Source organism: Haliotis rufescens, unplaced genomic scaffold (assembly GCF_023055435.1).
Source record: "Haliotis rufescens isolate VD_foot unplaced genomic scaffold, xgHalRufe1.0.p SCAF_11, whole genome shotgun sequence".
Classification (NCBI taxonomy): domain Eukaryota; kingdom Metazoa; phylum Mollusca; class Gastropoda; order Lepetellida; family Haliotidae; genus Haliotis; species Haliotis rufescens.
This window is the reverse complement of record NW_025963791.1, coordinates 33,478,397-33,501,338: the sequence shown is the minus strand read 5'-3', so window position 1 is coordinate 33,501,338 and position 22,942 is coordinate 33,478,397. Positions and strand designations below refer to the sequence as shown.

Genomic DNA, 22,942 nt, shown 5'->3' with positions numbered 1-22,942 from the left:
AGTATGTTTTATAAATAATTGAGTTTATCAACAGTATACGCACCACTGATGACTCTGATCGTCACATTGGTTGTCGACAGTTGGGCTGGGGTCCCATCGTCCTGGCAATAATAATACAACATCATTCAAGTGATTGTGTCCAGATGTCCTAAAATATCAATGGTTGCCAAGTCTTCTGTAGTTCATTGATTGGCAGGGATTTCATTGGGGACTACTTCCAAAATTAGACAAGAGATAACAAAGAGCTTAAACTATTTCATCATCATTGAATGATCACAGAAATAGTTGCGGTTTCCCATTTTAAATCTTTGTTAACCAGAAAATAGCAGCCCCCGTCGACTAAAGCCATACAATCTTTGACGTCAAATATGTCTGCCCTCGTCCCTTAAAGCTGTAGAAAGATTAACATCAAATATGTCAGCACTCGTTGATTAAAGTCATCAAATCATTGCCATTAAATACGACAGAACTCGATTAAGGTAAAAGCAACAAAAAACACGTCACATAGTCAACGAGTTCTGATAAATCAAAAGACACAAGGGGCAGAACATCTATGTTGGGGCGGTGTTCTGTGCAAGTGTGTATGTAGTACTCACAGTTGCTATGACGGAGAAGTTGACAGTCCTCCCCGCCAGGTTAGCAAGCGAGGCCACGATGATGACACGACCAGTGGAGCTCTCTACTTGGAAGGACCCTGACAAATCTTGGGCTGTGTTTGTCTGGAGAACAACACGTGACATGTGACGTTTTGTAATATCAGGCAAAAGACTTGCTGATGAGTTGGTTTGAGCATTCAAATTATTGATGCATGAAATTTTCTACGCTTTAATAATAGTAATATAAAAACACATTTTAAATAAATTTACCAATCTTAAGAAACATTAGGGATATTATTACATATGCTATAAATCATACGTGTATGTTTAAAATAAGAGTACATGCATTTCAGCGTCGTATTCACATGGTAGTAATTTCAATCACAACGTTATGCTGGTTCAGAAAAAGTGATATATGAATATCTTGACGCTTTAAGATTCCATTTGTTCTGCCAATACAAATCAATGCCCAAGAATGGAAATAAACAAGAATCAACATCTTTTCTGGTTACTCCGCGAGCTATGCATGGGTGTAAATATACTCTTCAAAAAGAGGAGGAGATAATAGAAAATATCTTGTAGGGTATACTAGATTCTAGTAATAGTTGCATGATAATAATGAACGAATTAGGAACACATTACAACCGGAAGTGAAGTATGACAGTCGATGTTATTACAGCCAACGATCTTGAAGGACGATGTGGGTTAGATGGGGAATTTCAAAGTTGACGTGTTTGGATCATACTGCCGCTACGATTTGTTAAACATTCATTCACTCGACGAGGCATACTGCATATTGCCGTATTTGTCTCGCAATGGCGAGTTAGGGACTCTGAACCACTCCTTTTACAGTGCCAAGCCAAGTTCAGCGAACGTGGTCGGCGGCCTATCATGTCCCAGACGTGTTCAATAAGGGAAAGATCTGGGCTAATTGCTGGCTATGGTATTCAATGGATGTTGGGCTGCTGGAGGCGAGCATTGACAATTCGTGCACAGTGAGCACGAGCGTTGTTGTCCTGAAAGACAACGGGACAACAAAAGGTGTCAGTATGTTGTCCCGACAGTACAATCCAGTCACCCTTCCTTGCACAATTTGGAGTATACGGTCACTCATAGTGATGCCACCCCACACCATAATCTTCCACCGCCAAATCTGGCATCAACTTGACATTGGCTTGACGTTCATTTCGATGTCGCCAGACACGACCACGCCTGTCACAGACTGTGAAACCCTGAACGTGTTGGCCACTGTACGTTGACTTTTGCCAGTTTCCAGCATGCCAATATCCCGTAGAAGCTCCGCGCGTTGCAGACGCCGCATTGCTAATTCATACACACTGTGAATAAAATCATAACTGTATGATAAGCAGAATCGGGATGATCGACAGAAATAATGATCTACAGAGATAAATCGATCTCCTTGAAAGTGTCAAAATCAGCAATAACACCTTTCGCACGTGTGTGGCGCTACTGAGTGCGGCACGGGCAAACCATCCAATATGTTTTGGTGTTATGCTTTACAGACATTAACGTTCTTGCATAGGATGTTTGTTGTCAAAACTTTTCTTTGTTCTAATACTTGGTGTTAACATTTAAATTTCATGATCGCCTTCTTATTAAATATGTACTAAGCATTACTTGTTTCCGGTAAGTAACTTGTCCATTGTTGCCAATGTCAGCATCCGTCGCCTGGGTCTGGAGGATGATACTGCTGACTGGGGTACTCTGTACCAACACAACATCTTTATACAGTGACACATCGTTAATCTGGACAGTGAAATGTACATGCGTTCCAAATAATTCATATCCGGATTAAAGGACATGGATACTTTGTACATTCCCTTATGGACCAATCATTAAGAAACCTGAGGCATTTGTCCCCAAGAGTATTTTCGGAAGTTCCTCTGTTAGGTTTATGCTCTCACAACAATACTCGCCAAATGTCGAGTTTCAGGACTTGAGGGGTCTGGAATAACGGGACTTTGAACGAAAGGCAACGTTAGACTGTCAGTACAGGTTGATCTGCAGCTGAATATATTTCTATTCCGTTGATTTGTAATTGCCTCCAGTGAAGCTAACTTTGTGATAAGTATGCATAAATGTTTTTGAAACTCATTTTTTTCCCCAGCAAAACTGAAGTTCTGTTAATATGGAGATACAGAGGCTACACAATTTCAAAATAGATTCATCACATTACTTTGCATCCGTTACAGCGCATTACAATGAAGATGTCGCAACGCAAACAGTCATCACAAAGTCTAAAGAGAGAGAGACCAAACTTACAGCTGGAATAGAGGTAATGTACAGTTGTTGGCTGAAAACAGGGGCGTTGTCGTTAACGTCTTGCACCCCAACTGTCACTGTAGCGGTGGCCTAGACAAAGTCGAACAAAGGAAGTTGATTGACATCTCGATATAGAGTAAGTTAGTAATGTATTTGAACAGTGGTTAAGTTGAGTGTTAACTTGATGGTGGAAGAAAACTTCGGAGACGAAGATCGTAGATGTTTACCACTTTGGTGAAACCCATGGACACTGATTTTGCTCAAGGATCATAATCGGGAACCGAATCAATGATCAGCGGATCCTGGCACGGCTAAGAGTCTCACAGGGCCACGGATACAGGGCCACCACCCTATGCGCATATAGACCCTTTTTATACTCAAGTTCGCTCTAAATCAAACTACTACTACTACTACTACTACTACTACTACTACTACTACTACTACTACTACTACTACTACTGGGACCGCCTCCGTGGTCTAGTGGTAGAGCGTCCGACCGGAGAGCGGAAGGTCCGGGGTTCGATCCCCGGCCGCGTCATACCAAAAGACGTTAAAAGATGGTACTTGTTGTTACCCTGCCTAGCGCTCGGCATTAAAGGGGCTTAAACAAGGACTGGTCGGTTCGGAATCAGTATACTGTGTCTGAGTGGGGTATTCATGTTAAACTGCGGCATGGTACCTCAGTGAGCTAGCACTATAAATCGGCATCAGTCCGGAACAGTACAGGCAGCCACACAAACACACACACACGTACATGCACGTCGCTATATAAGTGCAATAATCTTGGACGCGACGTTAAACCCCATTTCACCTCACCACCTCAAGCTGTTACAAGTGGGATGTTCTCTGTATCTAACCTATATATTTTTAGTTATTACCTCTTGACGTCCACCCATGGCAATAACTTTCAAGAGGTATCGTGGAGACTGAAACAACAATGTACAAGCGCAAAGTTACTGTAAGAAAGTTGGTTGTATTTTGGTTAATTGATTAAATAAAATGCAAATGTATTTAACAAATACATACTTCTATCATTATCACATAACTGAATGATGCGTGTTTATTATCCATATATAAAAGTATTATTATGTAAACGTTTACCCACAATAATTCCAGCACAAAATGTAACAGCCTACTCACAATTTCTCTGTCGAAAGGTCCGTTTGCCACTATGGCAATTCTACTTCCAGTGTTGGTAAGAGTTGGTTGTAACGTGAAGAGTGAATTGTAGTCATCTTCCATTATGAATGAGATGCTTTGACCAGCATTGGAATAGCGAGCTGTTAATGTGGTTACGACTGTATCTGAAAGGGAGACACATTAATTGATATTTAAAGCTGTGAAACTGTTGTGAAACTTGTTTTATCCAGACCCGTTAATCACCGTCACCTGAGTCGGTGGGTGAAAGGCGTGTCGGCCTGTCAGTAATCAAGTCTGGATTAGACAAACAAGTGGGTAGATCTATGTAGTACACAACGATGCGTCAAATTTGAAAATGATATTCAAAGAAGTGCTAAACTGGAATCATTTACTCGTTATATTAATCGATGCTTATAAGGACAACCACCGAAAATGAAAGGTGGCTTTATGTTGAAGTGACAGATGTCTACTCTATTCAGCAGCAGCTGCAGGGCTAAGTATGCTGTTTGACGCCGCCCTCAGCAATATTCCAGTTAATGACGGCGGTCTGTAAATAACAGAGAATGGACCAGATAATCCAGTGACTGACATTATGAGCATTGATCTACGCAATTGGGATACGATGACATGCATCAACCAAGTCAACGAGTCAACCAACCCGATTCCGATCCTTGTCTCTTACGACAAGCATGGTATGCTGAAAATCAATTCTAACCAGGAGCTCGAGCTTCACGAGGAGCAGGACTAAGTCATAATGGGCATTCCACATGGTCGATGTTTTCACTATCAAGTAGCTACACCATATATATACGATATATCTGGGTCACATTGTATAATGTCAGCCAGAAAAGGGGATACCTGGTTGCTTATATATCAAACAAGCGTTGTTAATGACTTTGATCAAGATGTACTCATAACATAACAAAGCTTACTGGCAGGCAAATTTTCCCGGACGATGACGTTGACTTGGGATCTGTCAAACACGGGACCTGTGTTGCCTGTGTCATCTGTAACAGATGAGTGAACATGACCTGACTAAACCTAGTAAAAGCAGATTAGTAATAGGAATATAAGTTGTTTATTTTTGTAAATGAACATCTTACCAGTAGGCATTTGCTACAGCTATTAATTTACACATGCAAATAATAGGTTCAGGATTCCAAAATGCACTTAACACATTTTTCTATGTTGAAAAAATGGGTAAACATGTATCAAGAACAACATTTATTCATTTATCGTTTTATATTTCAAATAAAATATGCCTGTAAACAGTTATATAACGGCGATCCAAGCTGACTTTACCTCTCCTACTGTTACCAGATTGTTCTTTGGTTGGAATGTTCGAACTTGTATATAGCGTCATGTTCTTACCTGGTTGTCCCGTTACCTGAATGTCCACAATAGCCGTGGCACTCAAGGGTGGAGTACCGTTATCCTTAACAGATATAGAAACAACATTATTTTAGATTGTCACTAATCATGTATTGTTACCAATCACCTCAATAGACTGTGGAGACAATGTAACATTATAGTTTGTATTAGTCATCTGAATTCACAACCATATTTAAAAGATAATGTTAAATTCTGAATCAAGTATATATTCGTTTCATTGATCTTGTCATAAACATTATATAAAACAATATCATGTAAGATTATGTTCTTATCATTAGAGATGAACACAATATTAAATACGATTCTGTACTTATATTCTCACCATTAGCCTTAACAGATATGCACACAAAATCATATAAGTTTATTTAATAATCATGTATCAAACATTTAGCATTAAAAGTTAAGGACACACAATATCATAAAAAGATAATTCCTAGCGTTTAGTATTTCCATTGGCCTTAACAATTACACACAATGTCATATAAGATTATTTACTGATCATGTGTATTTCATTTTCATATAGCCTGAACAGATATAGACACACTATCATATAGGATTAAGTACTGACCATGTGTCTTACATTTACATGTTGCCTCAACATATATAGATATACTATCATATAGGATTAAGTACTGACCATGTGTCTTACATTTACATGTTGCCTCAACAGATATAGACACACTATCATATAGGATTAAGTACTAGCCATGTGTCTTACATACAGATCCTGCAACAACCGATCCCATTAGCTTCTGAAGTAATGGTAATCAAATACTCTACAGTTATCATGAACCTTAGAAAGAATATGGAGAACAAACTGGGATGAATTGGACTTGTTTTGAATTTGGGCGTTTTGAAATGACGACACTGAAACCATAGAACATCTTTTCTTTTATTGTAATGCGACAAGGAACCTATACTCCAAAAATCATTGACGAATCACAATGAAGATCCTGCATCTCGACAGCGTGTCATTCACACTTGAAGACCCCAACCTCGAAAACCACCTCTGTATTATTTTAAAAACATATATTAACACCTTCCGTTTTAGAAATAGTATTCCTGACTTAAGCCGTGTATTACATCTGATAAGGAATTGTTACATATTGCTTCTTTGAGTGGCATTTAGAAGTTGGAGTGATGAAGTAAGACGAGTTCTATGGATGAACAACTTCTTTATTACAATTAGTGCGACGTTTCGGTGTAGATCCTAACACCTTTATCAAGCAAGTGATAAAGGTGTTAGGATCTACACCGAAACGTCGCACTAATTGTAATAAAGAAGTTGTTCATCCATAGAACTCGTCTTACTGTTACATATTAGATAAGGTATTGCTAGCCCATCTCCTCCTCCGCACCCTTCTTCGTTTCTAGTCCTCATCCCCTATCCTATCCACTATCTCATTCACTATTGAAAAAAATGTTTTCCACCCCAGTAGCCCTTAACCACGTGGGTATGTAAGGGATTGTATAAAACGTGGTTTTTCTATTGTGAGTAAAGTTGAAAAATAGAATTAGATTTTGGTGATTGATATCAAACTAATAGTAATGAATGTCGTTTGAATAAAGAGGTGTAACCGGAATGTACCTGTGCAAGAACTGCTATAGTCTGGACTGTATTTGCAATGCGCGAAAGTGTGGCTTGTGTTGTGATCAGGCCGGTGTTGACGTTGATACTGAATTCGGTAGATCTCTGAAATAGCATGAAAACAAGACTCAATCTCGACACAATCCACAGAGAGAGAGAGAGAGAGAGAGAGAGAGAGAGAGAGAGAGAGAGAGAGAGAGACAGACAGACAGACAGACACACACTAACACAGAGAGAGAGATAGACAGACAGACAGGCAGACAGGCAGACATACACAGACAGAGGCACAGACACAAAGACAGACACACATACACTGACAGACACACAGAGACATAAACACACAGACACACACACACACTTTTATATATGTGTGTGTGTGTGTGTTGTTAAGAAGGATTTTCTTTCATCTTACATTAAGTGCAAAAGGTAAAATATCATATTAGATTATTCAATAGGATACCTGTGTGAATCTATAGAACACCTGCCCAGCATTCCCGGTGTCGCTATCTGTAGCGCTGACTGCCGCCACCATACTGCCCACTTGGATACCCTGTAGTAAATTATATATACTGTTTTAATTATAAACTTACTCAACAAAACATCAAAACATATAATCACGTTACAGCAGCGATATATATGTTGATAACGTTGAATAGTTCTGAATTAGCACATATACATGATATACAAAACATTCTTTGAAGTGTATGCGTTAGTTGTGAAGTTTAAGGTGGATATCACCTGGTATCACCACTATTTAGTGAGTGAGTGAGTGAGTGAGTATGGTTAAACGCCACTTTTAGCAATATTCCAGCAATATCATGGCGGGGGACACCAGAAATGGGTTTCACACATTGTACCCATGTCGGGAATCGAACCCGGGTCTTCGGCGTGACGAGCGAACGCTTTAACCATTAGGCTACCCGACCGTCCCTACCACTATTTAGAGGTGATTCATGGACACATGATCACTATGTGGTCTGAATTCGAACAATCGACACAGATATGTCTTATGAATATGGAAAGGGTTTTGTCGCTTATATTTACACTGCATCCCCATCCCCCTTCACCACCCCCACCCCTTACGATATCAGTTAAACCACGTGGTTTAAGTGAACTGTACCCCTGGGTTAGAATTGACGTCGTTATAGCGCCTCAGTGGCGAATCCGGGCAGAATAGATCCTAGCAACCAATGAACCAGCCAGAAGTGCTCACTATGTGTGTTTGTTTGTTGCTTTACGCCGCATTCAGCAGCATCCAATCAACACACATATGACGGTGGCTTGTAAACAAAAGCGACAAAATCCTTTCCATATTCATAAGAAATAACTGCGGGACTATATCATGAGCATGCGTCCATGAATCACCATCAAATAGACTTGATACCAGGTGTTCGCGAAACTTTGAGCATATCCTGCTCCACAGGTGGCATCCGTCAAAAACACATGCAAAAGCAAGTCAATTGGATACCTAAAAAACAGGGGAACGTGTGGTAAAGTCACAATAGGGAATTGCATTGGACATTTTGTTGTCACTGATATGTTGAAAATGTGGAAAGCTCATCCGCATGTGTACCATAAACGTTTTGAAAGCTTTACTGAGGCTTTGAATGTTATAATGTTGCAATCCGGACTGCAAACCACTAACTGAGCATGAACAATAACTCACACCATCAAGTGTGAGTGAGTGAGTGAGTGAGTTTGGTTTTACGCCGCTTTTAGCAATATTCCAGCAATATCACGGCGGGGGACACCAGAAATGGGCTTCACACATTGTACCCATGTCGGGAATCGAACCCGGGTCTTCGGCGTGACGAGCGAACGCTTTAACCACTAGGCTACCCGACCGCCCCCACACCATCAAGGTACGATGATACCCATTTAGAGCCTGACCAACAAGCCCTTATCGAAGTTGGTTTTGCAAGAAGCATGAGGTACCGGAGACATTCTCTGCCACTACATTCACCGGGGCCAATGCCTTTCATTCAAGCGTTTGGGTAAACATATAAATATTATACATTTTGCACAACATACCGACTGTACAGTTGCTGTGTATCTAGGGCTCTCGAATACGGGCCGATTGTCATTGACGTCAACAATTTGAATGTTGACCGTGCACGTAGCGCTGATAAGCTGTGTGTGGAATAAAAACACGATGTAAGCATATTGTATCTGGTCATAATTCAATTACCAATTTTGTACTAATGCAGCATATAAAAAAAATAATATTATTTCAAAGTTAACTATTGTACTAACGATTAATTGTTCTTATTGAATATTATTTAGACAATAATGAAATAATTGTGTATATAATGCAGCTGAAGTGGAAAGACTTTTAATATATACATTCAGATTTAACTTACTGGTGGCGTTTTGGTGGCGGCAATGACTACCACAGTCTTGCTGGTTAATACCTGAAATATGGAAATCATGATTTTAACTTCAGAAGTACGCTGTCATTTTTCAAATATATATCAGTGACATGATTGACTTGTCATCAAAAGCACACCTTAAATTAAAACAAAGTCGAAACTGGTACATGTATTTAAACGCTTATAGATTTACCCTTACAATTATTCTATTTACATAAAAAGGAAATAATTTAATGTATACGTACTTCTCTATCCAATGTTTGATTGAGTCTTAGCGATATGTAGGTGACATTGTTGTTAATGATGAAGTCATTCGCAAACACCGTGTTTGTGGGGTCTCGAAGGGACATGGCCAGGCCTCCTAGTCTTTGGTCAGCGTCAACCAGTGCCAACTGGACCAGGAAAGAGCCTGGATGGCAATACATTCCCAGTTATAAAATGCGAAGATGCTACCGTTCATACTCAATAATGCAAGTACTCCGGAAGAGACCAAGTGGTCAAGTCGAGAGTGAGTGAGTGCGTGTTCTATGTTACACATATGCTTGAGACTCGAAAAAGGATTATAAAAGAGTCCTTTCTGATGCCTTTCTGTCAAAATTATTCAAATCCGGCACTCCATGCCCGTCGGTAGGTTTCAGGCAGTGAAGCATCACACATCACAGCATCACAGTTAGCCATGAAACTGCATCGCGTTTATACATTAAAGCAATGCTATGTGTTTCAGATTTGAGCACTAAAATGTTACATTTGATTACGCAGCTCTGAAAAGTTTAATACATGTTTTATTTTTTTTTAAATATATAGCTTTAGCACAGCGTCATCATCCCTACCCCTATTACTGTTTTCCGGGACTGACGTGGAGTATACATTCGGCTGGAACCTCAAGGATGAATTGGCAGGTATTGCTGAAAATAGAATGACGTAATAGAGGTGCAAGATCGAAGCACGTTTATACGTATTCTCAAATGATGCTTCTTATTATCCCTTGTTCTAAGTCATGAAGAGGTTGATGAAGAATATATTTACATATCCTGAATTATAATGTTTCAGATTCAAGCATATAGTAGAATTTAAAAAAGAACATACACATCAAGCTGTCAGGTTACACGTGTATAAACGACGTTGATTAAGGGACCAATCAATTGATATTTGTTGGGGGACTTTGACGTTTTTGAAAAAATATGCCCTATTTTCTTTTAAAGAAACGTTTCTTGCCAGGAACAAAACTTGTTTGCTGGACATTATGTGTCCATGTGTGCTGGAAATAAATAATCAAATCTTCCTTTGGCAAATATATATCCTTTCTTTAATAAAAAAATCCCAGATTTTCTACAGTTGCGTACATGTAAGTATGTAAGAGTGGCAACTGTTTTACCTGAGTTGCTCAGTCTGATGCTGATCGTTGCAATTGTAGATAGCGAGGGACTTCCATTATCCTGTACAAAATGTGAAACAATGTTTTATGAAACAAAAACAAACAAGTGATATTTAGATAAATCGTTTTTCCTTTAAAGACTAATATGCACGGAAATTATGAAATTAATATTGAGGAAGCATCTGATTGTATATTTTAAAGAAGGAAGTACTATACTACTGACACTGATTTAAGCAGCGGTGAACATACCTTCGCCTGGATGTAGAGTGACACGGTGTCGGCGGTGATGGTACTGAGCGAGCCATTAACTGACAACACACCCGAGGTCCTGTTCAAACGGAATCGATTTGCGCCTGATGTCCCTCCCTATTGTGTAAAACACAAATAGCAATAGTCACTAGTGATGCTAACTTATGCATTTATGTTGTTGACGTGTATTGTATATAACTTACAATGTCCTTCAGATGACAGGAGTAGAGGAAACATTGTTGACATGTATTGTATAAAACCCATATAAAAACATATTCGATAGATGACAGGCATGTAGTATATTATTTACATGAATGGTATATGGCCGAAAATATTCTACAGATAACTAGCGTATGGTATATTGTTGACGTGTATTGTATAAAACCGACAATATTCTACAGATGACAGGTATATAATATTTTGTTGCTATGTATTGTATATAACCGATAATATTCTACAGATGACAAGCCTATAGTGTATTGTTGATATGTATTGTATATAACCGACAATACTCAAAGTTAACAAGCGTATAGTATATTGTTGACATGTATTGTATAAAACCGACAATATTCTACAGATGACAAGCCTATAGTGTATTGTTGATATGTATTGTATAAAACCGACAATATTCTACAGATGACAAGCCTATAGTGTATTGTTGATATGTATTGTATATAACCGACAATACTCAAAGTTAACAAGCGTATAGTATATTGTTGACATGTATTGTATAAAACCGACAATTTTCTACAGATGACAAGCCTATAGTGTATTGTTGATATGTATTGTATATAACCGACAATACTCAAAGTTAACAAGGTATTGTATAAAACCGACAATTTTCTACAGATGACAAGCCTATATTGTGTATTGTTGACATGTATTGTATAAAAACCGACAATATTCTACAGATGGGAAGCGTATAGTATATTGTTGACATGTATTCAATTTGTATAAAACCGACAATATTCTACAGATGACAAGCATACAGTATATTGTTGACATGTATAGTATAAAACCGACAATATTCTACAGATCACCAACTTCTCTGCTGTTTGCCTATTGCTTAGGGAGCAGATTTAGGCGATATTTAATTACTCACATAAATACTGTAGGATACATTTCCGTTTTGGCCAGCGTCCGCATCAGTAGCATTGACTATCATTAGCGTTGCTCCAACTGGAGTTGCCTGTAACATGGAAATGTATGCTGAGCAAGAAACAGGCCGTGCGAATAGTCAGAACAACGAAACCCGAGTACCACTGTATCACCTACATATGAATGTATTATGATATATTGGGGGCGGTCGGGTAGCCTAGTGGTTAGCTCGTCATGCCGAAGACCCGGGTTCGATTCCCGACATGGGTACAATGTGTGAAGCCCATTTCTGGTGTCCCCCGCCGTGATATTGCTGGAATATTGCTAAAAGCGGCGTAAAACAATACTCACTCACTATTATCTTGTAATTATCTGACAATATTTTATCGTTATTCCTCACGGGTGTAATACAACTAAATCCTGGGTCTACTTTCTGTTTGCCTCGTTTATGATGAACATGGTAAACACGATGAACATGGTGAACATGGGGAGCATGATGAACATGGTGAACACGATGGACATGGTGAACATGGTGAACACGATGAACATGGTGAACACGGGAACATGGTGAACACGATGAACTTGGTGAACCTGATGAACATGGTGAACATGATGAATATGGTGAACATGGTGAACATGATGATCTTGACGGGTTTCTACATTACGTTTCTATCACTGATGAAACTATGCAGCTTTTACCTTATTGACGGCGATGTACACTGGTGAGGTGAAAATGGGGGCCTCGTCATTGACGTCCGTTATGTTGAGAATCAATTTTGTCGAATCCTGAAATCCGATTACGCAAGAGCATATCAACGGCTTTAATATACATGTCTATATTATTCTACTGGCGTCTGGAAACACCGTTCGACCACAACTGGATTATTTAATAACGAAGGTCATTTATACAAAAATGGAAAATCGGTGAATGCATCACATTCATGAATCATAACAATATGAACAAAACATATAAATCCACATATTGTTTTCTTAAGCCACTAGGAACTTTCCACTTTCCTGAAATTTAGCATGCTTCACATTTCGTCGACCAATCAACGATCTTTTTAAACATTATTTCCACATCAAGAGACCACAGGTAGGTGCTTTGAATACGTCCTTGTGGGTTAACATTCTCGGTGGATTAAGGAAAACACCAGTCCTTTAAAACTATAAAACGTAATTATCAGAAATATACTAATATTTTACATGTACCTACCCCATAGTTACCGTCATAGGCGAAGATCGTAAAATTCATTCTGTTTACCTGAAACAGATATATCGGAAATTACGTACAGGAATATAGGGGATATCGTGAATGTACCACTTAACGTTGTTTTAACATTCAAACAGAAATGGCATGGTAGTCGAGTGGATAACGTTTTGGGGTTCGATTCCCAACATGTTGTCTATTGTGCGAACCCCATTTCCTGGTGTTCCCTCGCCATGACATGACTTGAATATTTCTGGTATGTCCTATTTTCTGTTGGCCTTTTACACAACAAAATATAACCATAATATGAGAGGGGCACGAGTGGCCCAATTGTCTTAGGCGCTGTGCAGAGTTGCGTCCCTTGGGCACGCAAGAAATCTATGATTGTCGGTTCGAATCCAGGTTCGTCTCGAATATGTTTCTAGGTTTGTCAGCACCATACCCGCGCTCGCGGGTTTCACCAAAGTGGTTATTATAAAACATCTAAGACCTGCATTACTTCGGACTTTCCTTCCACATTAAGGTGACACGCCGTGCTATAACTGGAAACTGTTAAAATCAACGTTAAACCGAACCCACTCACTTACTCACTGAGCATGTGAAACAAAGTCGAAAGTCAAGCGAACCTACAACATGGGATTTATATTTTGCTTTTTTTGAAAATTAGGCTGGTCTATTATCAAACCGACTGAACCCGATCTCTCCGATAACAGATGCAATGAATTAAGTGGAATACCCTCTCTCTGTCCAGTGAGCGGCCAAGAGACACTGATATGGATGCAGATGACCCGACAATAGTGAGTCTCAGACGTATTGTCCCCGTTCTGTCACTTGAAGACACTGTTACACGTTGTGTGGGTGATAGCAAGTTCAACCGCAGAAGCTGCGTCCCTGGAAGAATACAGGTTACGATTAAGAAACTGACAGACAAGTTCTTATATTTTGCATCTAAAAGGTCAACTGTGAGTATACCACAGTCTGGGGAGGTGAGGTAAAATGGGGTAAAACGATTATTGCATTTATATAGCGACGTGCATGCACGTGTGTGTGTGTCTGCTTGTACTAGTCCGGACTGGTGCCGATTTATAGTCCTAGCCTACTGAGATACCATGCTGCAGTTAAACATGAATACCCCAGACAGACACAGCATACTGACTCCGAGCCGACCAGTCCTTGTTTTAGCCCTCTAATACCGATCGCCAGACAGGGTAACAACAAGTACCATCTTTTAACGCCTTTTGGTATGACACGGCCGGGGATCGAACCCCGGACCTTCCGCTCTCCGGGCGGACGCTCTACCACTAGACCACGGAGGCTGTCACCACAGTCTGGTAAGTACATAGTCGGTTATGATGAATGAGTAGAAATGTGTTTAACTTTTCGGGCAAAAAACGAGTAATGGCGATCTCATTAGGAATAGACTAATGATAGTTTTAAACTGTAGAACATATACTGATGGAAATAAATAAGGGAACACTTAGGTTTTGACACAGTAAAATGATATGCTATCATAGGTTCCCGGCCTTGTCTACTAAATACGCGTGGGAAACAATGCACTCAAACACATCTCAACATTTGATTCTGAAGTGTTGAATTTGTATGCGCGCTATTTCAAATGTATTGACAAAACGTTATTTCCCTATAATTTTCATTGTACCTAATTCGTTTCCGTCAGTATATTAATAAACAGTTTATGATATGGCATGCATCCTGCATGTTATTGCTAACTTGTTACAATCATCATTTGTAGAAATATGCTTCACTGCAAGGTAACACTGAGGAAACATCGTAACGTTAAAGAACCGTGAAGATCCGGGGTAGAATAGGTCTTCAGCAACCCATACCTGCGTAATAGGCGACTATGCTTGTCGTAAGAGGCGACTAACGGGATCGGGTGGTCAGGCTCGCTGACTTGGTTGATGCATGTCATCGATCCCAATTGCGTGGATCAATGCGCATTATGTCAATCACTGAATTGTCTGGTCTAGACTCGATTATTTACAGACCGCCGTCATATAGCTGGAATATTGCTGAGTGCGGCGTTAAACAACAAACAAACCAAACCAAACCTTAAAGTTAAACTTCCCTATGGGTAACTATAAACTTTCTTTCAAACATGCACAGTACCTATTGGTGCTGCCTCGCTGACATTGACTGTTGTGGAACGAACCATAAACCTCGGAGTTCCCTCAGCTGTAAGATAGAAGACATAAACATGGAGGGAAGGTGGGGGACTAGGCAATGCAAACAACAAGAATAAAAATGGCTCTTTGACGAAAAAAATATGGGATACATAAGCTTTCCCTTTGCAAATAATCACAAGAACGTTAAAACATTGATCCAGTTTGCAGTAATGTAATTTTCTATGACTGTTCCATGTGGTTTCCTACGATAGTAATTCTTATTACAGACAGAGTTCATGTATACTACCAGTACATGTTGTGACCAGAGACATCCTCTTATGTCGACGCTCCACATGTGAGTAGTTTATCATCAACTCGTTGTAGGGTTGATTTGTGACATGTAGGCAATTGTTCATGGTACCATCATGTCACGTGTTTTTGTCACGATCATAGTGTCAGCTTGCTGGTGCTTAATTAATATCGACCATGTTTTATTATAAGAATGATTGATGTCTACTTACTGTATTCTCGCTGTGCAGAGTTGCGTCCCTTGGGCACGCCAGAAACCTATGATTGTCGGTTCGAATCCCGGTTCGCCCCAATTATGTTTCTAGGTTTGTCAGCTCCATACCCGTGCTCGTGAGTTTCACCGAAGTGGTAAACGTCTGAAACCTGCATCACTTCGGGCTTTCCTCCCACATTAAGCTGACACACCGCGATATGACTGTAATACTGTTAAAAGCGGCGTTAAACCCAACTCACTCACTCACTCACTCACTCACACTTACTGTATTCACAATTGTCTCCCGAAAATCCAACAAGGCAGTTACACGTGTATCCACCAGAGATTGCTCTGATGCAAGTTCCACCATTGCGGCATGTGCCGCAAGGACTGCTGGTGTTCCCTGTAAAAAACACATTAATCTAAGAAACAGAACAGTGAGGGAATAAATGAGTTTGGTATACCGCCACTTTGAACTACATTTCAGTGTGGATAAAAAACACAAAAATAACGATCAGGGTGATTGTTAGATTCTAATCCACAATCAGCGGATCCAGGCACGGCCATGGGGCGCGAATCTGCACAGAATATTTTGACACTGACCATTGAATGAAGGGTTAGGAAAGGGAGAGGGAAAGGGAAAAGAAAAGGAAAGTCAACGTATATAAATTCAACGTTGCGTCCCCTAAATTTAGGTGTGCTGCACCGTTGAGTGATTTTGAAGTTCGGTATCGACGTTTACTTTACAATTGACTTCAAAATTGTTTTGCGTTTATAGAGGTGTAAACATGAAAAACCGTGTGCACAATATGTAAATGCTCGTGAACGCAAAGTCTGTACACCCTGTTTTACGTTTATACCTCTATAAACGCAAAACGTATTGAAGTTAATGCTTATAAATATATAAAAGAATATTTACAGACTGCTTATTTGATCATTCACACACACGAGCGTGAGTTGGGTTTAACACCGCTTTTAACAGTATTCCAGTTATATCGCGGCGTTTCAGCTTAATGTGGGAGGAAAGCCCGAAGTGATGCAGGTCTCAGACGTTTACCACTTCGGTGAAAGCCACGAGCACGGGTATGGTGCTGACAAACCTAGAGTGAGTGAGTATGGTTTTACACCGCTTTTAGCAATATTCCAGCAATATCACGGCGGGGGACACCAGAAATGGGCTTCACACATTGTACCAATGTCGGGAATCGAACCCGGGTCTTCGGCGTGACGAGCGAACGCTTTAACAACTAGGCTACCCGACCGCCCCGACAAACCTAGAAACATATCAACATTAAGACACAAAAACCTGCAGACAACCATCCGAAACCAGTGTTTGTTTGTCTGTTGTTTAACGCCGCACTAAGCAATATTCCAGCTATATGACGGCTGTCTGTAAATAATCGAGTCTGGACCAGTCAATCCAGTGGTTGATATCATGAACATCGTTACACGCAATTGGGATCAATGACATACATCAACCAAGTCAGCGAGCCTGACAACCCGATCCCGTTAGTCGCCTCTCACGACAAGCATAGTCGCCTTTTACAGCATGCATGGGTTGCTGAAGACCTATTCTTGCCCGGATCTTCACGGGTCCGAAATCAGTGACATAGTTTAGCGCAACAATGACAAATAACACCCATTCTATTTTCATGTAACCAGGAAGGACTAGTCCGTTAGTGGGCGTGCCCAAACACAAACAAACATTGCTTGTTTAGCCAATCGAATGCTACGAAATAGTTAGCAATTTCTTTATACTGACATGGAGAGATATGGTCAACCGACGAGTCACAGTTTGCGATATGTTTACATCAATCAGATAAGAAATTTCACTAAACAAAATATACAAACATGTATCAATATTACAATCTTAACACTGCTTGGACACAATTATTTTAGAAGATATGACATAGTGTTCAACAAATAGTTCCTGTATTTGTTCAATGTTTCAGTTTTGGTGGTCAGGCTCGCTGACTTGGTTGATGGATGTCATCTTATCCCAGTTACGTAGATCGATGCTTTAGGGGTCAATAATTTGATTGTCTGTCCCAGACTCGATTATGTACAGACCGCCGTATTTTGCGTGAATTTCCTGAGAGGGCGATTGAAAAAAAGCCACAAGTCTGAAGCTTAAGTTTAACCTCTTGGCCAACTTTCATGTTATGAATTGCCAAACGCACACGCACACACACACGCACACACACACACACACACACACACACACACACACACACACACACACACACACACACACACACACACACACACACACACACACACACACACACACACACACACACACAACACGCACGCACGCACGCACGCACGCACACACACGTTTATTTCGTTCTAATGTTAATTGACAAAGACATAGGTGCCATAACAGGCAGCGTAAGGTTGCGTGCTCCAAGCAGCAAGACGAAAGGGGTGGGAAGAGGGTTGGGAGAGTTGGCGAATTATTAGAAACCTACAAACTGTTTCAATATATTTTGTTTATACGTGTATCAGTGATACTTACTACTCGCACAGTTATATCCTGTGTATCCAGAGCGGCAGTTGCATCTGTAAGAGTTGTTGACTCCCCTTACACAGGATGCACCATTTAGGCAAGGATTGCTCGAACATCCAAAAGTGGAATTTCCTGGAATGAGAAAATGTACAAATATATGTGACTGACGTGTAGCTTGTAGTGTGAAATATAAGCCTGAGCAATAGAATGATCATTAAAGGAAATCACTCCATAATGAAAATGAGCCTAATGTTAACTTACTGTATGTACAGTTGACTCCTGTGAATCCTGGTCTGCAGGAGCAGGTGTAATTTCTGTTGCCTCTGCTGATACAAGTTGCACCATTCATGCAGGTGTTGTTTCCACAGGCATTGCTTGTGTTCTCTGGAGAAAGAAAATTTATGGTTTTCTGTATTCCATATAGACATGTTTTGGAACAAATGAACGAAAACGAAATTTTCTAAAGATAAATAATCAAAACAGGTATTATTGATATTTGGTTTGCAAACGTTAGAAATGATTAGAAACTGTTTTCGTAAACATGTGCCTCGTATATAGAACTATTAATGTAGCCATTGATAAGAAAGGTAACCTTCAGTTTTAACTTTGAAACTTGGGAAACACTGCTATTTATTGACAAAGAAATGAGTCCCTAGCGGGCAGTGTTAACTTCGTCACCCCTATCAGCAAGGTGAGGTGAGGTGAAATTTGGGTTTAACGTAGCGGCCAAGATTATTGCACTTATATAGCGACGTGCATGCACGTGTGTGTGTGTGTGGCTGCTTGAAATAGTCCGGACTGATGCCGATTTTATAGTGCTAGCCCACTGAGATACCATGCCGCAGTTTAACACGAATACCCCGTCAGACACAGTATAGTGACTCCGAGCCTACCAGTCCTTGTTTTAGCCCCTTAATGTCGATCGCCAGAAAGGGTAACAACAAGTACCATCTTTTAACGTCTTTTGGTATGACGCGGCCGGGGATCGAACCCCGGACCTTCCGTTCTCCGGGCGGACGCTCTACCACGAGACCACGGAGGCGGTCCTCTAGCAACAAGAGGTGGATATAGTTACTTTATATTTCCTTCCATGGCGACTAACTAGAAACCTAGAAACTATTTGTTTATTTGTTCTGCATCTACTTATATCAGTGATACTTACTACTGGCACAGTTATACCCTGTGTATCCAAAGCGACAGTAGCATCTGTAAGAGTTGTTGACTCCCCTTAGACAGGTTGCACCATTCAGGCAAGGATTGCTCAAACATCCAAAAGTGGAATTTCCTGGAATGAGAAAATGTACAATTATATGTGACTGAAGTGTAGCTTGTAGTGTGAAATAAAAGCTCGTGCATGACAATGATCTTTAAAGAAAATCACTCCATAATGAAAATGAGCCTAATGTTAACTTACTGTATGTACAGTTGACTCCTGTGAATCCTGGTCTGCAGGAGCAGGTGTAATTTCTGTTGCCTCTGCTGATACAAGTTGCACCATTCATGCAGGTGCTGTTTCCACAGGCATTGCTTGTGTTCTCTGGAGAAAGAAAGTGTTTTCGATGTAGTTCTATAGAGAAGAAATCTTAGGGATTAAAGCTTAGAACGACACTTCAGCAAGATGGCATTACAACAGGTGTTACTAATTACTAATTTCGAAAGAAATGAATTCATTGATCATGTCCGTTTGATCAAGCAACAGTTTGTGAAAAGAAATATGTTTGTGAGTAAGTTTGTGTAAAACTATCTAGGTTCAATGAAGACTGGGATAAGAAATGAATTCACAACAACATGACACCTATCATTTTAGAAACGTAAATGTGTGCGGGGATGTGTAAACAAAGATTTCTTTGAAATCTTAATCAAAACCTTGTCACATGTTGAAGGAAACATATTCAAACAACCTGCCAGAATGACGATTCACACAAATTAAGCATCCCCTACCCACCCCCACCCATCCACTGTTGCCAGTGACAAGAACAAATGAATGAAAACGATATTTTAACAATAAAAATAATGAAAACAGGTATTATTGATATTTGTTTCTCAACGTTAGAAATGATTAGAAACTGTTTTCGTAAAAATGTTGCTCTTAAACAGACATTAATGTGGGAGGTAAAACATGCAATTGATAGGAAATAAAACCTTGCAGCCTTTACCTCAAATTGTGGATAACATTGATGTCATTTGATGAAGAAATGAGTTCCTCAACTGGCAAGCATTCGTGCTCCTAGCAGCAAGACAGGCTGTATAGTTACTTAATCCGTCCTTCAATGGTGAACTATTAGAAAACCTACAAACTATTAGAATTGATTCTGTAAAAGTGATACTTACTACTGGCACAGTTATACCCCGTGTATCCAAAGCGACAGTAGCATCTGTAAGAGTTGTTGACTCCCCTTAGACAGGATGCACCATTCAGGCAAGGATTGCTCAAACATCCAAAAGTGGAATTTCCTGGAATGAGAAAATGTACAATTATATGTGACTGACGTGTAGCTTGTAGTGTGAAATAAAAGCTCGTGCATGACAATGATCTTTAAAGAAAATCACTCCATAATGAAAATGAGCCTAATGTTAACTTACTGTATGTACAGTTGACTCCTGTGAATCCTGGTCTGCAGGAGCAGGTGTAATTTCTGTTGCCTCTGCTGATACAAGTTGCACCATTCATGCAGGTGCTGTTTCCACAGGCATTGCTTGTGTTCTCTGGAGAAAGAAAGTGTTTTCGATGTAGTTCTATAGAGAAGAAATCTTAGGGATTAAAGCTTAGAACGACACTTCAGCAAGATGGCATTACAACAGGTGTTACTAATTACTAATTTCGAAAGAAATGAATTCATTGATCATGTCCGTTTGATCAAGCAACAGTTTGTGAAAAGAAATATGTTTGTGAGTATGTTTGTGTAAATCTATATAGGTTCAATGAAGACTGGGATAAGAAATGAATTCACAACAACATGACACCTATCATGTTTGAGTGAGTGAGTGAGTGAGTGAGTGAGTGAGTTGGTTTTAACGCCGCTTGTAATAGTATTCTAGTTATTTTGCGGCATTGCAGCTTAATGTAGGAGGAAAGCCCGAAGTGATGCAGGTCTTAGATGTTTACCACTTCGGTGAAACCCATGAGCACAGGTATGGTGCTGACAAACCTAGATACATAATCGAGGCGACCGGGAATTCGAACCCACAATCATAGGTTTCTGGCGTGCCCAAGGGACGCAACTCTGCACAACGAATCTCGGCGCTTTACATGACGGGGCCACTCGTGCCCCAATCATGTTTGAAATGTAAATGTGTGCGGGGATGTGTAAACAAAGGTTTCTATGAAATTTTAATCAAAACCTAGTCACATGTTGGAGGAAACATATTCAAAAAACCTGCCAGAATGACTATTGACACAAATTACGCACCTTCCTACTCTTGCCAGTGACAAGAACAAATGAATGAAAACGATATTTTAACAAGAGAAATAATGAAAACAGGTATCATTGATATTTGTTTTCCCAACGTTAGAAATAATTAGAAACTGTTTTCGTAAAAATGTGGCTCTTACATCGACATGTTAATATGGGAGGTTAAACATGCAATTGATAGGAAATAAAACCTTGCAGCTTTTATCTCGAATTGTGGATAACATTGATGTCATTTGATAAAGAAATGAGTTCCTCAACTGACAAGCTTCGTGCTCCTAGCAGCAAGACAGGCTGTATAGTTACTTAATCCGTCATTCAATGGTGAACTATTAGAAAACCTACAAACTATTAGAATTGATTCTGTAAAAGTGATACTTACTACTGGCACAGTTATACCCCGTGTATCCAAAGCGACAGTAGCATCTGTAAGAGTTGTTGACTCCCCTTAGACAGGTTGCACCATTCAGGCAAGGATTGCTCAAACATCCAAAAGTGGAATTTCCTGGAATGAGAAAATGTACAATTATATGTGACTGACGTGTAGCTTGTAGTGTGAAATAAAAGCTCGTGCATGACAATGATCTTTAAAGAAAATCACTCCATAATGAAAATGAGCCTAATGTTAACTTACTGTATGTACAGTTGACTCCTGTGAATCCTGGTCTGCAGGAGCAGGTGTAATTTCTGTTGCCTCTGCTGATACAAGTTGCACCATTCATGCAGGTGCTGTTTCCACAGGCATTGCTTGTGTTCTCTGGAGAAAGAAAGTGTTTTCGATGTAGTTCTATAGAGAAGAAATCTTAGGGATTAAAGCTTAGAACGACACTTCAGCAAGACGACATTACAACAGGTGTTACTAATTACTAATTTCGAAAGAAATGAATTCATTGATCATGTCCGTTTGATCAAGCAACAGTTTGTGAAAAGAAATATGTTTGTGAGTATGTTTGTGTAAAACTATATAGGTTCAATGAAGACTGGGATAAGAAATGAATTCACAACAACATGACACCTATCATTTTAGAAATGTAAATGTGTGCGGGGATGTGTAAACAAAGATTTCTTTGAAATCTTAATCCAAACCTAGTCACATGT

At 39.8% G+C, this 22,942-nt stretch overlaps 1 protein-coding gene across 3 annotated transcripts in view; it reads right to left on the bottom strand.

Moving 5' to 3' along the window:
• The window catches only part of LOC124151214 (protocadherin-16-like), a 56,270-nt gene that overhangs the window by 13,688 nt on the left and 19,640 nt on the right, over window positions 1-22,942 (bottom strand). For 2 of the 3 annotated variants that reach the window (XM_048392633.1, XM_048392634.1), the window contains 30 exons: window positions 22,479-22,601; window positions 22,227-22,349; window positions 21,018-21,140; window positions 20,766-20,888; window positions 19,849-19,971; window positions 19,597-19,719; window positions 18,696-18,818; window positions 18,444-18,566; window positions 16,212-16,328; window positions 15,428-15,493; window positions 14,037-14,191; window positions 13,307-13,354; window positions 12,790-12,876; window positions 12,095-12,181; window positions 10,993-11,109; window positions 10,744-10,804; window positions 10,199-10,273; window positions 9,614-9,777; window positions 9,360-9,410; window positions 9,031-9,129; window positions 7,460-7,549; window positions 7,000-7,104; window positions 5,391-5,454; window positions 4,952-5,026; window positions 4,020-4,183; window positions 3,758-3,805; window positions 2,880-2,969; window positions 2,235-2,321; window positions 597-719; window positions 44-101 (listed from right to left, as the gene is read on the bottom strand). In XM_048392633.1, coding sequence (XP_048248590.1) covers window positions 44-101; window positions 597-719; window positions 2,235-2,321; window positions 2,880-2,969; window positions 3,758-3,805; window positions 4,020-4,183; window positions 4,952-5,026; window positions 5,391-5,454; window positions 7,000-7,104; window positions 7,460-7,549; window positions 9,031-9,129; window positions 9,360-9,410; window positions 9,614-9,777; window positions 10,199-10,273; window positions 10,744-10,804; window positions 10,993-11,109; window positions 12,095-12,181; window positions 12,790-12,876; window positions 13,307-13,354; window positions 14,037-14,191; window positions 15,428-15,493; window positions 16,212-16,328; window positions 18,444-18,566; window positions 18,696-18,818; window positions 19,597-19,719; window positions 19,849-19,971; window positions 20,766-20,888; window positions 21,018-21,140; window positions 22,227-22,349; window positions 22,479-22,601 — 3,015 coding nt within the window. The remainder of the gene's footprint in view (window positions 1-43; window positions 102-596; window positions 720-2,234; window positions 2,322-2,879; window positions 2,970-3,757; window positions 3,806-4,019; window positions 4,184-4,951; window positions 5,027-5,390; window positions 5,455-6,999; window positions 7,105-7,459; window positions 7,550-9,030; window positions 9,130-9,359; window positions 9,411-9,613; window positions 9,778-10,198; window positions 10,274-10,743; window positions 10,805-10,992; window positions 11,110-12,094; window positions 12,182-12,789; window positions 12,877-13,306; window positions 13,355-14,036; window positions 14,192-15,427; window positions 15,494-16,211; window positions 16,329-18,443; window positions 18,567-18,695; window positions 18,819-19,596; window positions 19,720-19,848; window positions 19,972-20,765; window positions 20,889-21,017; window positions 21,141-22,226; window positions 22,350-22,478; window positions 22,602-22,942) is intronic. The other variant, XM_048392635.1, reaches the window with a different exon arrangement.